The 13563-nt window shown below is 42.3% G+C and overlaps 1 protein-coding gene across 3 annotated transcripts in view; it reads right to left on the reverse strand.

The window, feature by feature from the left end:
- dnaaf9 (dynein axonemal assembly factor 9) overlaps positions 1–13563 on the reverse strand; it is a 172253-nt gene that overhangs the window by 70463 nt on the left and 88227 nt on the right. For all 3 annotated transcript variants that reach the window (XM_080194312.1, XM_080194221.1, XM_080194405.1), the window contains 2 exons: positions 8538–8684; positions 2196–2284 (listed from right to left, as the gene is read on the reverse strand). In XM_080194312.1, coding sequence (XP_080050438.1) covers positions 2196–2284; positions 8538–8684 — 236 coding nt within the window. The remainder of the gene's footprint in view (positions 1–2195; positions 2285–8537; positions 8685–13563) is intronic.

The following is a 13563-nucleotide window of genomic DNA, read 5'->3' on the forward strand; positions in this document are numbered from 1 at the left end:
AATAATCAATAATCATAAAATTAATTAACCAGTGCCTGGAGAAGCTTAAGTTAATAAGAGCCAGCACAGATTTGTAAAAGGTAGATTGCATTTAGCTGTTCTATTTCAATGTTCTCGATGGAATGACAGAGGAAGTTGAAGAGATACTAGTGGTTGTTTGTGTGTATTTTAAGAAAGTGTTTGACAGAGAGCCCCATAAAGGACTGGTTAGCAAAATTAATGTTTGTGGAATAGGAGGATCAGTGTCTGGATTAAAAAAAAACTGACTGGCTTAAGATCAGGAAACAGTGAGTCCTGATAAATAGTTGTTTGTCAGACTGCAGGATGTTGTTAGAAAGTGGTGTTTCTGCTTGGATCACTGTTTTTTTGATTCACATCAATGGCTTAGGATATTGGAATATAGGGTAAAATCTCTAAATTTGCCAATATGAGATTAGGAGATGTGGGCAAAGTGATGATACTCATCAATTGCAACAAGGCGTAGACAGACTGATAGAACGGGCAGGCAAGTGGCAAATAAAATTTAATTCCAAGTGCGAGGTAATGCATTTGGGCAGATAGGATAAGGAAGGCAATAAAGATTTCTTGGCAGAGTTTGAAAGAACATGTAGGGACATATAACAGAGCTACTGAGCACAAAAGCAGGGAAATTATGCTGAATTTTATAAAGGTCTTATTCAGACACAACTACGCCTACATTTTAGGGAGATTGGATTGTTCTTCCCTCCCCTCCCCAGCTGATTCTGACTTGCTCCATGCCAGCCTGGTCTACCACAAGTCACTGTGGATGGGCTAAATTATTGGAAAATGGGATTTCTGTTTGTCACTCAGAAGTAAATCCTGTCCTCAGGAGTTACCAGCTTGAGTAGTAGGCACTGAAGGGACAGCAGGAAGAAGGCTGAACAGGAACATGGTTCCCCAAGAACACAAGCAAGTTGAGGCAGGGAGGGGGTAAGAACAAAAAGGACAGAAGATAGAAAATCCGAAAGTGGAAAAGTGATTGTGATGCAAGTCAAATGTGGGTGGTAATGAGACAAATAAAAAAATGGGCCTGAAGGAGGTGTAAATGGCAATGTGAGTGGGGAAGGATCCGACAGCCCAGGGATGGGTAAGCAAGGGAAGAGGAGAGTGCCTGCCGTGTTCTGCCAGGCAGGTGGCGTGAAAGGAAGGGTAGTGTTCTCCCCGCTTCCACCTTCACTCATGGTGGCCTTTACAAATACCCACCACTCCTGCCTGACTGCCGGTGCCAAATGTGTTATGGTTTGAGGTTGTATTATTTAAGTCAATAGGCTTGTTAACAAGCCTAAATAACCTGTAATTATCCATTTACTTATGACGGACAGGCATCAAAATTGGCAGCCTGCCCACCAAACATTTAATGGAAATGAGGTAACCACTTGACCTATTTTGCATGCGCTCGCCAAAAACATATTCAGCAGGTGCACCTAACACCCAAAGCTTAGAACATTGCATTGACTTTTGAATTTAAAAAAATGAGGCTCCTCAAGAGGGTGCAGAGGAGAGATTGATCAGAATGGATCCAGAGATTGAGGATTTCAGCTGCAAAGTTAGGTTGCTGAAGCCAGGGTTGTTCTCCTTGGAGTAAAAGGAGTTGACCAGCAATTTGGAAAAAGAGGTGAACAAAATTGACACGTCTAGATAAAGCCCACAAAGAAAAACTGTTCTCATTAACCAATAATAAAATGACTGGGAGACACAGATTTAAACTTTTCAGCAAGAGAAGCAGGGAAGTAATGTGGCAATGGCCAAGAACTTGCTGCCTATGAGGATGCTGAGACAATCAATTATTTAAAATTAAATCTGGATGGGACTTGAGAGAAATAAACTAGCAGAGCTATGGGGATTCAATGGGGGAATGAGACTGGATTGGATAATTCTGAGTATGAGCAGACTCAATGGACCGAATGGTTTCCTCCTGCCCCATAATGACTGGGTGGCTGTGTTCATCTGCAAATGCATGAAGACTGAACAACTAGTGCATTGATGAAGTCTACTTAAATTCAAATTCTGCTTCCAGTCAGCCATTTGAAAAGATAAATTAAGTAAATATTGGAAACAAAACAATTTATCAAGTGCCTGAACTTGCTGACTGAAGACAATGAAAATATTAGCAATAAAAACATAAAAACGTAAATTTTAATTTACAATACCGATTGGCCAAACAAATTACTTACAGCTTCCTCTGCTCTTCAGATAATTGATTACTCTGACACATTTTTAGTGTAATCCCCGACTCTCCCATCTGCTGCCATGGCGACATCACCTATAATGTACAAAGATCAAACTGAAGCTATTTTTAGAAGAAAATAGACACCCCAAGCACATATTCAACTTTGTCCATCCAACCACCTTTCCCCAAAGAACAATTTTAAAAATGAGAAAGGTCAAGTAGAATAAGCTGGTCATATAATACGATAAAAATGATCCCTTAAAAACATCAGTACGTTTTAGTGGAAATAACACCACCATTTGGCCTGGAATCTATAATTTCTACCAACTTTCTTGCAGCTAAGTTGATAATAATTCAATATGTGAAATATAATATGAAAACAGTCTTTGAAAAATCCACCAGGAGGAAATGTCAACTGAATTAAAAGCATAATCTGTGGTAACTTCAGGCCACAAATAAAGTAGACCAACGCGTTGTTTAAAGAATGATCTTTTTCATACAAATAAATAACAAAGTTTGACAATAACTCAGCAGGACCTAGCTTACAGATGAAAATCCCTCCAAAACCTACACATGCTCAACAGACGCAAGTAATACAGTTACATAGCAGGAAGTTTTAAGAACACTCTGCACTTAACATTACATTAACAAGCTGGCACAGTGGTTAACACTGCTGCCTCTCAGCGCCAGGGACCCAGGTTCAATTCTCAGCTTGGGCCACTGTGTATTCTCTCTGTGTCTGCCTTGGGTTTCCTCTGGTTTCTTCCTACAGTCTGAAAGGTGTGCTAGTTAGGTGCATTGGCAATGCTAAATTTCCCCTTAGTGTACCCGAACAGGTGCTGGAGTGTGGCTACTCGGGGATTTTCACAGTAACTTTACTGCTGTGTTAACGTAAACCTACTTGCAACATGAATAAAATTTTAAAAAAGTTAACAGCTTTCCACCTGCCCCTAAATTCCAATCCCCCATCAAGAGAGAAATACAACCAAAGTAATGTCTTAACGATATGAGTGTCTGTCAGGAGCTTTGTGATTACATTGTGATCTACTCAATATCACTGGTGATTCTGGAATCATAGGCTAAGAAGTAGGCCATGAATCTGCAAATGAACATGCCCCTTTCACTCTCTCAGTAAAATCAACCAACAAACCCTGAAACTCAGAAACAAGTTCCTGGTGAACGTCCACAGTTGCATTGCCAACCATCTGCCATGTTATCAGTAATGGTTGCTAGCTACAAAATTTTTTCTGATCCTAGGTCACACCATAAATGAACGTCGATTTGGTGTCTAATGTAGTAGCATGGCATCTTTAAGAGGCATTCCTTCGTGGGCCACAGCCAATGAAGCATGAGTGTGAGAGTCTGGGCCAATTGGGAGCAAGGGTGAACATTCCTGGGCTGGAGGACTTCAGTTGGAGTCAGGGCATTGTTAGGATTATACCTGTACTAGTTGTGCTGTTAAACCCTTCACGTATATAGTTCTTCTGATCAATAAACCCTTTAGTTAGTTGTTTGTCACAAACAGCCAAGAGTTATTACACCGGCAACAAGTGTTTTATGAAGTCCGCCTGGATCATAAATTTTGCACTTTAAATTTGGCCAGGATGAGCACGAGATCATAGAATCACAGGATCCCCACAGTACAGAAGGAGGTCATTCGGCCCATTGAGTCTATATCGACCACAATCTCACCCAGGCCCTACCCCCATATCCACACATACTTACCCACTAATCCTTCTAACCTACACATCTCAGGAGATTAAGGGGCAATTTTAGCATGGCCAATCAACCTAACCCGCACATCTTTGGACTGTGGGAGGAATCTGGAGCACCCGGAGGAAACCCACACAGACACGAGGAGAATGTGCAAACTTCACACAGACCCAAGCCATAAGTGAGATATTTCACTTCAGGCATGATTCAAATGACCCAAAAGGCAATTCAGTTAACAACGTTTATTTAAAAATACAGTTAACATGTATAGAAAGAAAATCAGCAATAACTTTTACCAGTTACAAACAAAACAATGATATTGTATAAACCTCAACAGCTAAATACTGTTCCAATGAAACAAATCTCATAAACAAAACCTTAGCCAAAGATTTAACACAGCAAAGACTAATGCTCACATGGTACTGGAATTTAGTCCTTTGGTTGAATGTTGCACTTCTCTTCAGGTACACACAAACAAGCTTGGAGTCAGAACAGCTTCCGAAAACCGAGCAATTAGACTCTAGGCAAGCTAACCACCAACAGCAGATTTTTCTCCAGGAAGGCCAGGGATCTTGCTTCCAGCCACCAGCAGAATTTCCAAAACAAGGGAGAGAAACACTGATTTCCAGCTTGATGTCCATCACCTCCTTCTAAACTGAAGCTGAATCCCTAGATTTTTTTTCCCCCCGGTGGGGACACGTGACTTTGACTTGTCAATCATCTTCCCCTCACAATGCAAGCTCATAAAAGATCTAAGTGTAAAACTAAACAAAACCCCATTTAAGTCATTGAAGTAGCAATAAAAGGACTTCTAGCAGACGGGCCAGCAACAATGAGAAAAAAAGCTGAAAAGGTCTGCTTACAACTGCAGAGAACATGATTTAAAAAAGTCTAAAGATACACTAACATCACGTAAGGGAAACCCAGATCAGTCAATGAAAGCCCACAGTTCAGATATGGCGGGGAAAGACAGTGATCACTTGAAGTCAACATGCAAACAAGGTAAACAAGGCTCTATATCTTAAGGTGTCATTATTTGCGATGATAGAAACATTCGATCCTGAGATTGAGAACTGGGGGTAATATATTGAGAGGTTGTGATATCTTTTCATGGCAAACAAAATAGCGACCAAGGAGAAACAAAAGATGATGCTCAGTCTGCGACCCAGACTTACAACCAGATGAGGAGCTGGACGTACCTCAGTTTCAGACACACAAAAACCTTCGACAAATTTAGTCAATTTGGTTTAAAGATCACTAACTCCCGACCATCCATAATCATACAAAGGTAGAAATTTAATCTGGAGGTTAGAGAGCCAGGAAAGGTAGTCTCTGACTTCATGGCCAGACTTCGCCAGCTGGCTGAGCAGTGCAAGTTCAGGCCTTCATTGGGAGATAATTTGGAGGACTGTTTAGTATGGGATCCACAACACTTTAGTTAACTGGTTGTCACATTGAATCACTTTGACTCATTACAAAGCAAACAACTTTTCCGTTTTGCAGTCTCAAGATCCAAGATACCGGACCACTTTGCTCTAAAGTTATTTCCACTACCTCTGGTTACTACCAAAGCTCCTGATGTAGACCTGATCATCTGGTTTAGACTGTCTCTTCTTTGGGATGGTAGTCATGTTCCTCCTTCTGGATGGGAAGTAAGAGTATAGGGGGAAAATCACCCCTTATATTCTACACCCTCTCCTTTCCTTCTCCCCATGTACTCTATTAACAATATGTTGTATCTGTACAGTGCAAGAAACAATACTTCTCACTGTACCCAATACATGCAAATCAATAGTAAATCAAAATGGTCAAACCCAGAACCACTTGTAGTCATTAAGGCTTTTCTTCAGTACAGGGACGGTGGCCATCTGCTTGAAGCAGATGGAAACCTCAGATCGAAGTAAGAGGTCAGAGGTCAAAGATGTCTGCGAATACCCTTGCCAGCCGGTCCACTCATCCGGGTACTCCATCCAGCCAGTCACTGTCTACAATGGTGATCTCCAACACTAACTTGTAAACAGTGCCATTATCGAAAACAAGCGAATCCAGTAAACCAGGAGTTGCAAACATTTGACATAGCTTCTCAATTGTCACAGAAGCTGTAATATTGCTCATGACATGCTTCCAATCATTTTGAATGCCATCTACATAGGATGTTGACAGTGGAGGATTTGAGCGATGGTAATGGCACTGAACGTCAAGAATTGGTTAAATTTGCTGTTGTTGGAGATGGTCATTGCCTGGCACTTGTGTGACATAAATGTTATTTGCCATTTGTCAGCTTAAGCCCAACAGTGAATTGCCTGACATTTTCTGGTGCCAAGCTCCACAGGCTAGTCTATACATCCTCCTGCAAAGCACAAGTCAAGTCAACACATCTTGCAACTCCACTCATTCCACTCCGAAGACATCTTATCACCCCATCTGCACAGCATTCACTCACTCTCAGCCTATTGCCTTCTTGCACCCAAGCTCCAGTCACACTCCACATATGGTGTTGCATTCTCTGAACACAAGCCATTACGAGCACTTGTGAGAAGACCATTCGACCTGTCGTAACTCTCTACGAAAGCAGTGCTTATAGTGCCACACCCCTGTCTTTCCTCCATAATCCATCAAATTTTTCTTCAGATAAATATTCATTCTGTCCCAGCAGTTAGTTAAGATTAGTCCATATTGTTCTGGCTCTTGCCCCCACAGAAATGGAAGGTAAAGCTGCATAAATTGTTTCTCTGTGGTGAAGGCTAGTACAGGGAAATACAGCTAAAGGTGAGTGAAATAAGTGCGAGACAGGTGAAGAAGTTAGCAATCAACTGTCATGCAGCAAAAGCACACAGAGAAGTGCGCTGAACAGCACCTGGTACTGGACATAGCAGAAGCTCTTCAGTGTAATTGATCAGAACTTCAGAGTTTTGACAAAGGGTCATCTGGACTCAAAACGTTAGCTCTTTTCTCTCCTTGCAGATGATGCCAGACCTGCTAAGATTCTCCAGCATTTTCTCTTTTCGTTTCAGATTCCAGCATCCACAGTAATGTGTTTTTATTCAGGACTTGTCAGTTTCACAGAAAAGCCATTTCCCACTGAACATTTAACTTGGTAAACTGCTGATAGATTGAAAAAGGACTCTGATGGGGAAATCCAGGATTCAATATTATAACAGTGAATAATTGGCTTAACAACTGCAACCACTTCTTAATTATCTGGCAGATGCAATGGGGGTTCCTGCTCTCCTTCAATCACTCCCCAGGGAAAGCAGCAGAGGGCAGGTTCATATCAGGATCCTGGCTCAACATCAGTTTCCAGGATTTCTCACCCTGTTGTCCCAGATCCAGCCTTCAATGGGCTGGAAAGTTCTGCCTTGTATTTGCATCCAATCTTAGACTGAACAGGTGCATGACAGAAAATGGATAAACATGTTCAAAATCATTTTTTAACTTCTATGCATCAAAACGGAGTTAGATTAACGCCTAAGTAACACCTTTCTTAATGATGTAATCCAGTACTTCATACAATAGTCAAACAAGAGCTGAAAGTCACAGGCCACAGAATACTTCACAAGTTTTGAGACAATTGCTTTGTGTATCTAGATAAAAATTAATCTGAGATAACGTGCTACAATTGCAGCAACATAAGCAGCTTAACATGGCTAAATAATAAACTGTAATTAACTCCTGAAAACAACGAAAAAGGATTAGCTCAAGTGTTCAATTTTAGCTTCAAAAAAATGCATCACTAGCAAATATGGCATAGATAGCAATTTGAATAAATGTGAATTTTATGTGAAGTGCCTCAAGAGAAACATATATATCAAGGCAGACTCTTACTTATACTGTTCCCAGCAGTTTGTGGTCAAAATATCCTATATTTCAGAATTATTAATCAGGGTCTGGCCCATGAAGGAGTATTCATTTGAATATCTTAAAGTATTTTCCATTGAACAGTCAATCAAGTCACCTGAAAATGCAGCTATTAGAAACAGGCAGGATTTTAAAAAAATGCTTTACTTGAACAAGGAGCATAAAAACTCTCCTGCTTCAGGAGGCAGGAAAAACAAAAGGTAAACTTTTAATGGCATAATGACAGTATTAGTCCTCACGAAGCTGACTGGCAGCCACCCAAATAGTTCATCAGGGATAATGGATGACTGAACACCACTACTTTCAGGTAGTTACTGCTCAAAATATATTCGCTCAGTGAAATTATTTACACAGCTTTTCCCCCCCCAGTGGTGCATGTAAGTCAAAAAAAGAGAAGCGTGAAAGGGAAGTTACTTGCTGATTGTTTAAAAGCCAACAACAATGTGCCCACCGGGCCTTGTTCCATAATGGAATGGCCTTGCAAATCATTTCCAAGGGTCATGAAAAATTACTGGTCTTGCGCAATAGCTACATTTTAAAGGGCACATTGACTTTTAAATACAGATAATGAGAAGTTTATTAATTTTAGCAGATAACTGTTTATTAGGTCAATTATTCATTATACCAATAATCAAGCAGGCACGAGGTTGTCTCTTTGTAAATTGGAATAAACTTTTACAGCTGGAAACTGTATCGATTTCAACAATGTTATAAGGAGACAGAGGGAAATATTTAATTATTGGAACTCATCCACCATTTGTATTTATGAACTTACCTGGGAGTAAAAGGACTTGTACATTTTTGATCGTGGCATAAATGCAAACATCAAGCAATGTGACGCGGTGTGTAAATGAACGGGCAGATGCGGAAGCAACGATTTCTTGTATTCAATGATAAGTACAGCAACAACACCTGGGGAATTCTAGAATATAAAAAAACATTAGTAACGCATAGCCTCAAAATCAACATCTAGTCTGGGACAGAATTCTGATTCAAGTGTTTCATTGAGCTTTTCAAGGAAAAAACAAAATGTCAGTCAAGGAATTACATTTTTTTCACCTTTTTTGTTCCAATCTCGGGACAGGGGCATTGCCTGCTGGCCAGCATTTATAACCCAACTATCATTGCCACTGAGAAGGTGATGGTGAGCTGCCTTCTTGAAACACTGCAGTGCATGTGCTGTGGGTTGACCCACAATACCATTAGGTATTTAAAGCAATATTTGTGATGATTATCGAGTTTGTTTTGCCAAATATGGACCAATCTTAACTGGTTGTTAGAACAGAATATTACCCGAAGAAGAAAGATTTGATAGAATATGGGAAAAAGGCAGGGGCGTGGCACTATAAGCACTGCTCTTGTTGACAGATACGACAGATCGAACAGCCTTCTGTGCTGTAACCAGCACAGCAAGAAGCCATTTAAGAACATAAGAAATAGGAGCAGGAGTAGGCCATCTAGCCCTTCGAGCCTGCCCCGCCATTCAATAACATCATGGCTGATCTGAAGTGGATCAGTTCCACTTTCTCCCCATAACCCTTAATTCCCTTGTCTATCAGAAATCTATCTACCCGTGACTTAAACATATTCAGTGAGGTAGCCTCCACCACTTCAACGGGCAGAGAATTCCAGAGATTCACCACCCTGTGAGTGAAGAAGTTCCTCCTCAACTGTTCTAAACTGCTCCCCCCTTATCTTGAGGTTGTCCCCTCTAGTCCTGCTGTCATTTCTGAGCGGGAAGAATCTCTCTACCTCTACCCTATTCATCCCTTTCATTATCTTATACGTCTCTATAAGATCCCTCCTCATCCTTCTAAACTCCGAGTACAGACCCAGTCTATTTAGCCTCTCTTCATAGTCTAACCCCCTCATCTCTGGTATCAGCCTAGTGAACCTCCTCTGCGCTCCCTCCAAGGCCAAAATATCCTTGCGTAAGTGCAGCGATTAAAACTGCACACAGTACTCCAGCTGCAGCCTCACCAGTATCCTGTAAAGTTGCAGCAAGACCTCCCTGCTTTTATATTCTATCCCCCTCGCTATAAAAGCCAGCATCCCATTCGCCTTCTTGATCACCTGCTGCACCTGCAGACTGGGTTTTTGCGACTCATGCACAAGGACCCCCAGGTCCCTCTGCACCATAGCATGCTGCAGCTTTTCGCCCTTGAAATAGTAATCCCTCCTACTATTATTCCTGCCAAAGTGGATAACCTCATACTTGCTAACATTGTACCCCATCTGCCAGGTCCTCGCCCACTCGCTCAGCCCGCAGAGATCCCTCTGCAGACTTTCCACACCCTCTGCACAATTTGTTTTTCCACTCATCTTCGTGTCATCAGCAAATTTCGTCACCCTACACTCAGCCCCCTCCTCCACATCATCTATATAAATGGTAAATAGCCGAGGCCCCAGCACCGATCCCTGTGGCACTCCACTAGTCACCAACCGCCAGTCAGAATAGCACCCATTGATACCAACTCTCTGCCTCCTATTAGACAACCAATCCTCTATCCAGAGCAGAAGAGATTCACCAAAATGTTGCCTATTGAGACATTATTGTGTTTACCCCAGTCCAATGCCAGCATCGCCACATCATATTTACTTAGTACGCAGTATTCAGTACAAAATAGTTAACAGTATAAGTTAAGGTTAATGGGTCTGATTGTAGCCATTATAGAGACATGGCAAGAGTCGCAAAAACCCAGCTTGCAGGTGCAGCAGGTGGTCAGGAAGGCGAATGGGATGCTGGCCTTCATAGCGAGGGGGATTGAATATAAAAGTAGGGAGGTCTTGCTGCAGCTGTATAGGGCATTGGTGAGGCCGCAGCTGGAGTACTGTGTGCAGTTTTGGGCGCCGCACCTGCGCAAAGATATTTTGGCCTTGGAGGGAGTGCAGAGGAGGTTTACTAGGCTGATACCGGAGTTGAGGGGGTTGAACTATGAGGAGAGGCTGAATAAACTGGGCTTGTACTCGTTAGAGTTTAGAAGAATGGGGGAGATCTCATTGAGACGTATAAGATGATGAATGGGATGGATAGGATAGAGGTGGAAAGACTCTTCCCGCTCAAAAAAGACAGTAGGACTAGGGGGCACAGCCTCAAGATAAAAGGGGGGCGGTTTAGAACGGAGTTGAGGAGGAACTTCTTCACTCAAAGGGTGGTGAATCTCTGGAATTCTCTGCCCGTTGAAGTGGTGGAGGCTGCCTCGCTAAATATTTTTAAGACGCGGGTTGATGGTTTTTTGATAAGAGAGGGGATTAAGGGTTATGGGGAGAGGGCGGGAAAGTGGAACTGAGCAGCGACAGATCAGCCATGATCTTATTGAATGGCGGGGCAGGCTCGAAGGGCTAGATGGCCTACTCCTGCTCCTATTTCTTATGTTCTTATGTTCTTATTTTGGAGATACGGACAATGAAGAAAGGTTGAACCATCTTGGATTGTTTTCATTGGCGTGTCAGAGGATGAGGGAAACTTGACAAAAGCTTAAAAGATTATGTTAGACTTGGATAGAGTGGATAGTCAGAGTTTTCTTCGAAGGCTCAATTACTCAGGGGCGTAGATTGAAAGTGAGGGGAGGAAAGTTTGAGAGATATAAGGGGCACGTTTTTCACAGAGGGTGGTGAATGACTGAAATGCGCTGCCAGAGGTAGTGGAGGAAGTGGATTCTATGACAGCGTTCATGAAGCATCTGGATAGATACATGAATAGGCAGGGAAAGAGGGATGTGGACCACAGAGGCAAGAAAATATTAGATTAAAAAGGCATCTGTATCAGCACAGACTTGATGGGTTGAAAGGTCTGTTCCTATGCTGTACTGTTCTTTGTTCTTCGAGTGGTCTGAGAGACGAGGCCGAAGACACCCATCTACTAGGATGGCCTTCAACTGGTGGCATGGTGGTATAGTGGTTAGCTCTGTAGCCTCACAGTGCCAAGGACCTGGGTTTGATTCCAGGGATCAATGGGTGCACTGTAGGGATTCTATGATTCCCTTCAATTTCTCTCTTTCACCCGTAACTAAGTTGAGTTATTAAAAAGAGTTAATGTCCACTGTAGAGGGCAAGGTGAGCCATTGGGCTTGCAAGAATGGCAGAGAATCAGCTCATGGGAGCAAATTGACAAAACAAGATAACCACAGGCTCCAGCTTACTGAGCACAGCAGGGGTACGAGTTTAGTTAAGTACGTTCTTTTCTGCACTAACAGATAGCGTATCTAAAGACATTATGCTTACGTTCTAATCGGTGGGGGTTGTTACTAGTAAATGCATATTTTTCTTATGGAGCATACTCAGGTGACGTATGCTTAAGTCTCGACATTTTTGATTGAATCAGATGATGTGTGCTTAAGTCTCATTTGAAATCAACATCTACCTGATGAAATAATAAAACTCTATAAAAAGGGGTCCGGGCATGTTTTTTGCTAACTGACTTCCAGCACTGAGTGAAAGTTAAGTAGCAAAGGTTAGCCAGCCTATATATGTAGGATAAGTAAAGAACTTTGATTCTGACAATGGTTGGTGTTTGCCTTTGTATCAATGACAGCAGAGTCTCATGAAAAACAAATAAAGTATAATCAGGGTGTCTCCCCCCACCCCATCACTACAACACACCCTCTACCTTGGGCTCTCCCCCATCCTCCACAATTAAGGAAAGATCAGGGCATTCCGTCCATCCCCCCTCCACCCACTTACAGGCATTAGCTCCTAGCCCCACCCATTGGGGCTCCCCAGAGAGCCCATCCTGGCACTGCCCAGGCATTGCCCCACCCCCAGCAGCCTTTGCGGGTTTTCTCGGCTGATTTCCGTTCTTTGTAGCCGTTGTGACCCTCACTGACATGATGTCATGTCGGCGAAAAATTAACATTCAGTTGGAGGGTGAATCATGTGGCTGGGGGGCCCTTTAATTCAACGGAAATTATTAAAATCATTGGAAATGAGTTTCCCATGCATTATGACAGAAGCGAGGGCAAGTAAAATAGGGAAACATGATCATGATGCTGAAAAAATTTTGAGGGGGCATCACAGGGTAGATACTGCGAGAATCATTTTTTGTTTGGGGGTGGGGGTGGGGTGCGGAGAGAGAGAGAGGGAGAGGGGGAGAGAGAGAGAGACAGAGAGAGAGAGAGAGAGACAGAGAGAGAGAGAGAGAGAGAGAGAGGGGGAGGAGGGGGAGAGAGAGAGAGAGAGAGAGAGAGAGAGAGAGAGAGAGAGGGGGAGAGGGAGAGAGAGAGAGAGAGAGAGAGAGAGAGAGAGAGAGAGAGTTTAAAAATAGTAAGTCTCTCATGATCCTCTCTGGAATTCTCTTCCCAACAAGCAGAGGAAAATATTCAAACCCCAGCTGAACAAATTTTGATTGACATGACAGTTGAGGGTTATGGAGGGCAAGCAAGAAATGGAATTAATACAACAATCAGATCAACCACTTATTGTATGCAGCTCTAAGACACCAAATGACTAAATCCTGATGACCGTGCTGAGCTACAGATGCTTTCAGAACTTGCTGCAGTACAGACATCAATGCTTTTTGTTGTCTCAAAAGGCAATGCAGACAGATATTACTACAATCCCATACATTCAAAATGGCTTGGAGGTAGCCAATAAATGACATTTAAGAGAGAAATGGGCTCATTGTCAGAAGATCTTTAAAAAAAACATAAATGACCATAACAAAAGCAGTCAAAAATTGAAAAAAAAACTTGGAGTCTAAGGCCTTGGCATCCTTCCTCAAGTGTGGTGTCCAGAACTGAAAATACGCCAACTGGGACTAGTCTAATCAGTGTTTTATAATTTATATATTTAGCACCTTCTTG

Source organism: Carcharhinus amblyrhynchos, chromosome 1, assembly GCF_965287045.1.
Source record: "Carcharhinus amblyrhynchos chromosome 1, sCarAmb.v2.hapA, whole genome shotgun sequence".
Taxonomy (NCBI): Eukaryota; Metazoa; Chordata; class Chondrichthyes; order Carcharhiniformes; family Carcharhinidae; genus Carcharhinus; species Carcharhinus amblyrhynchos.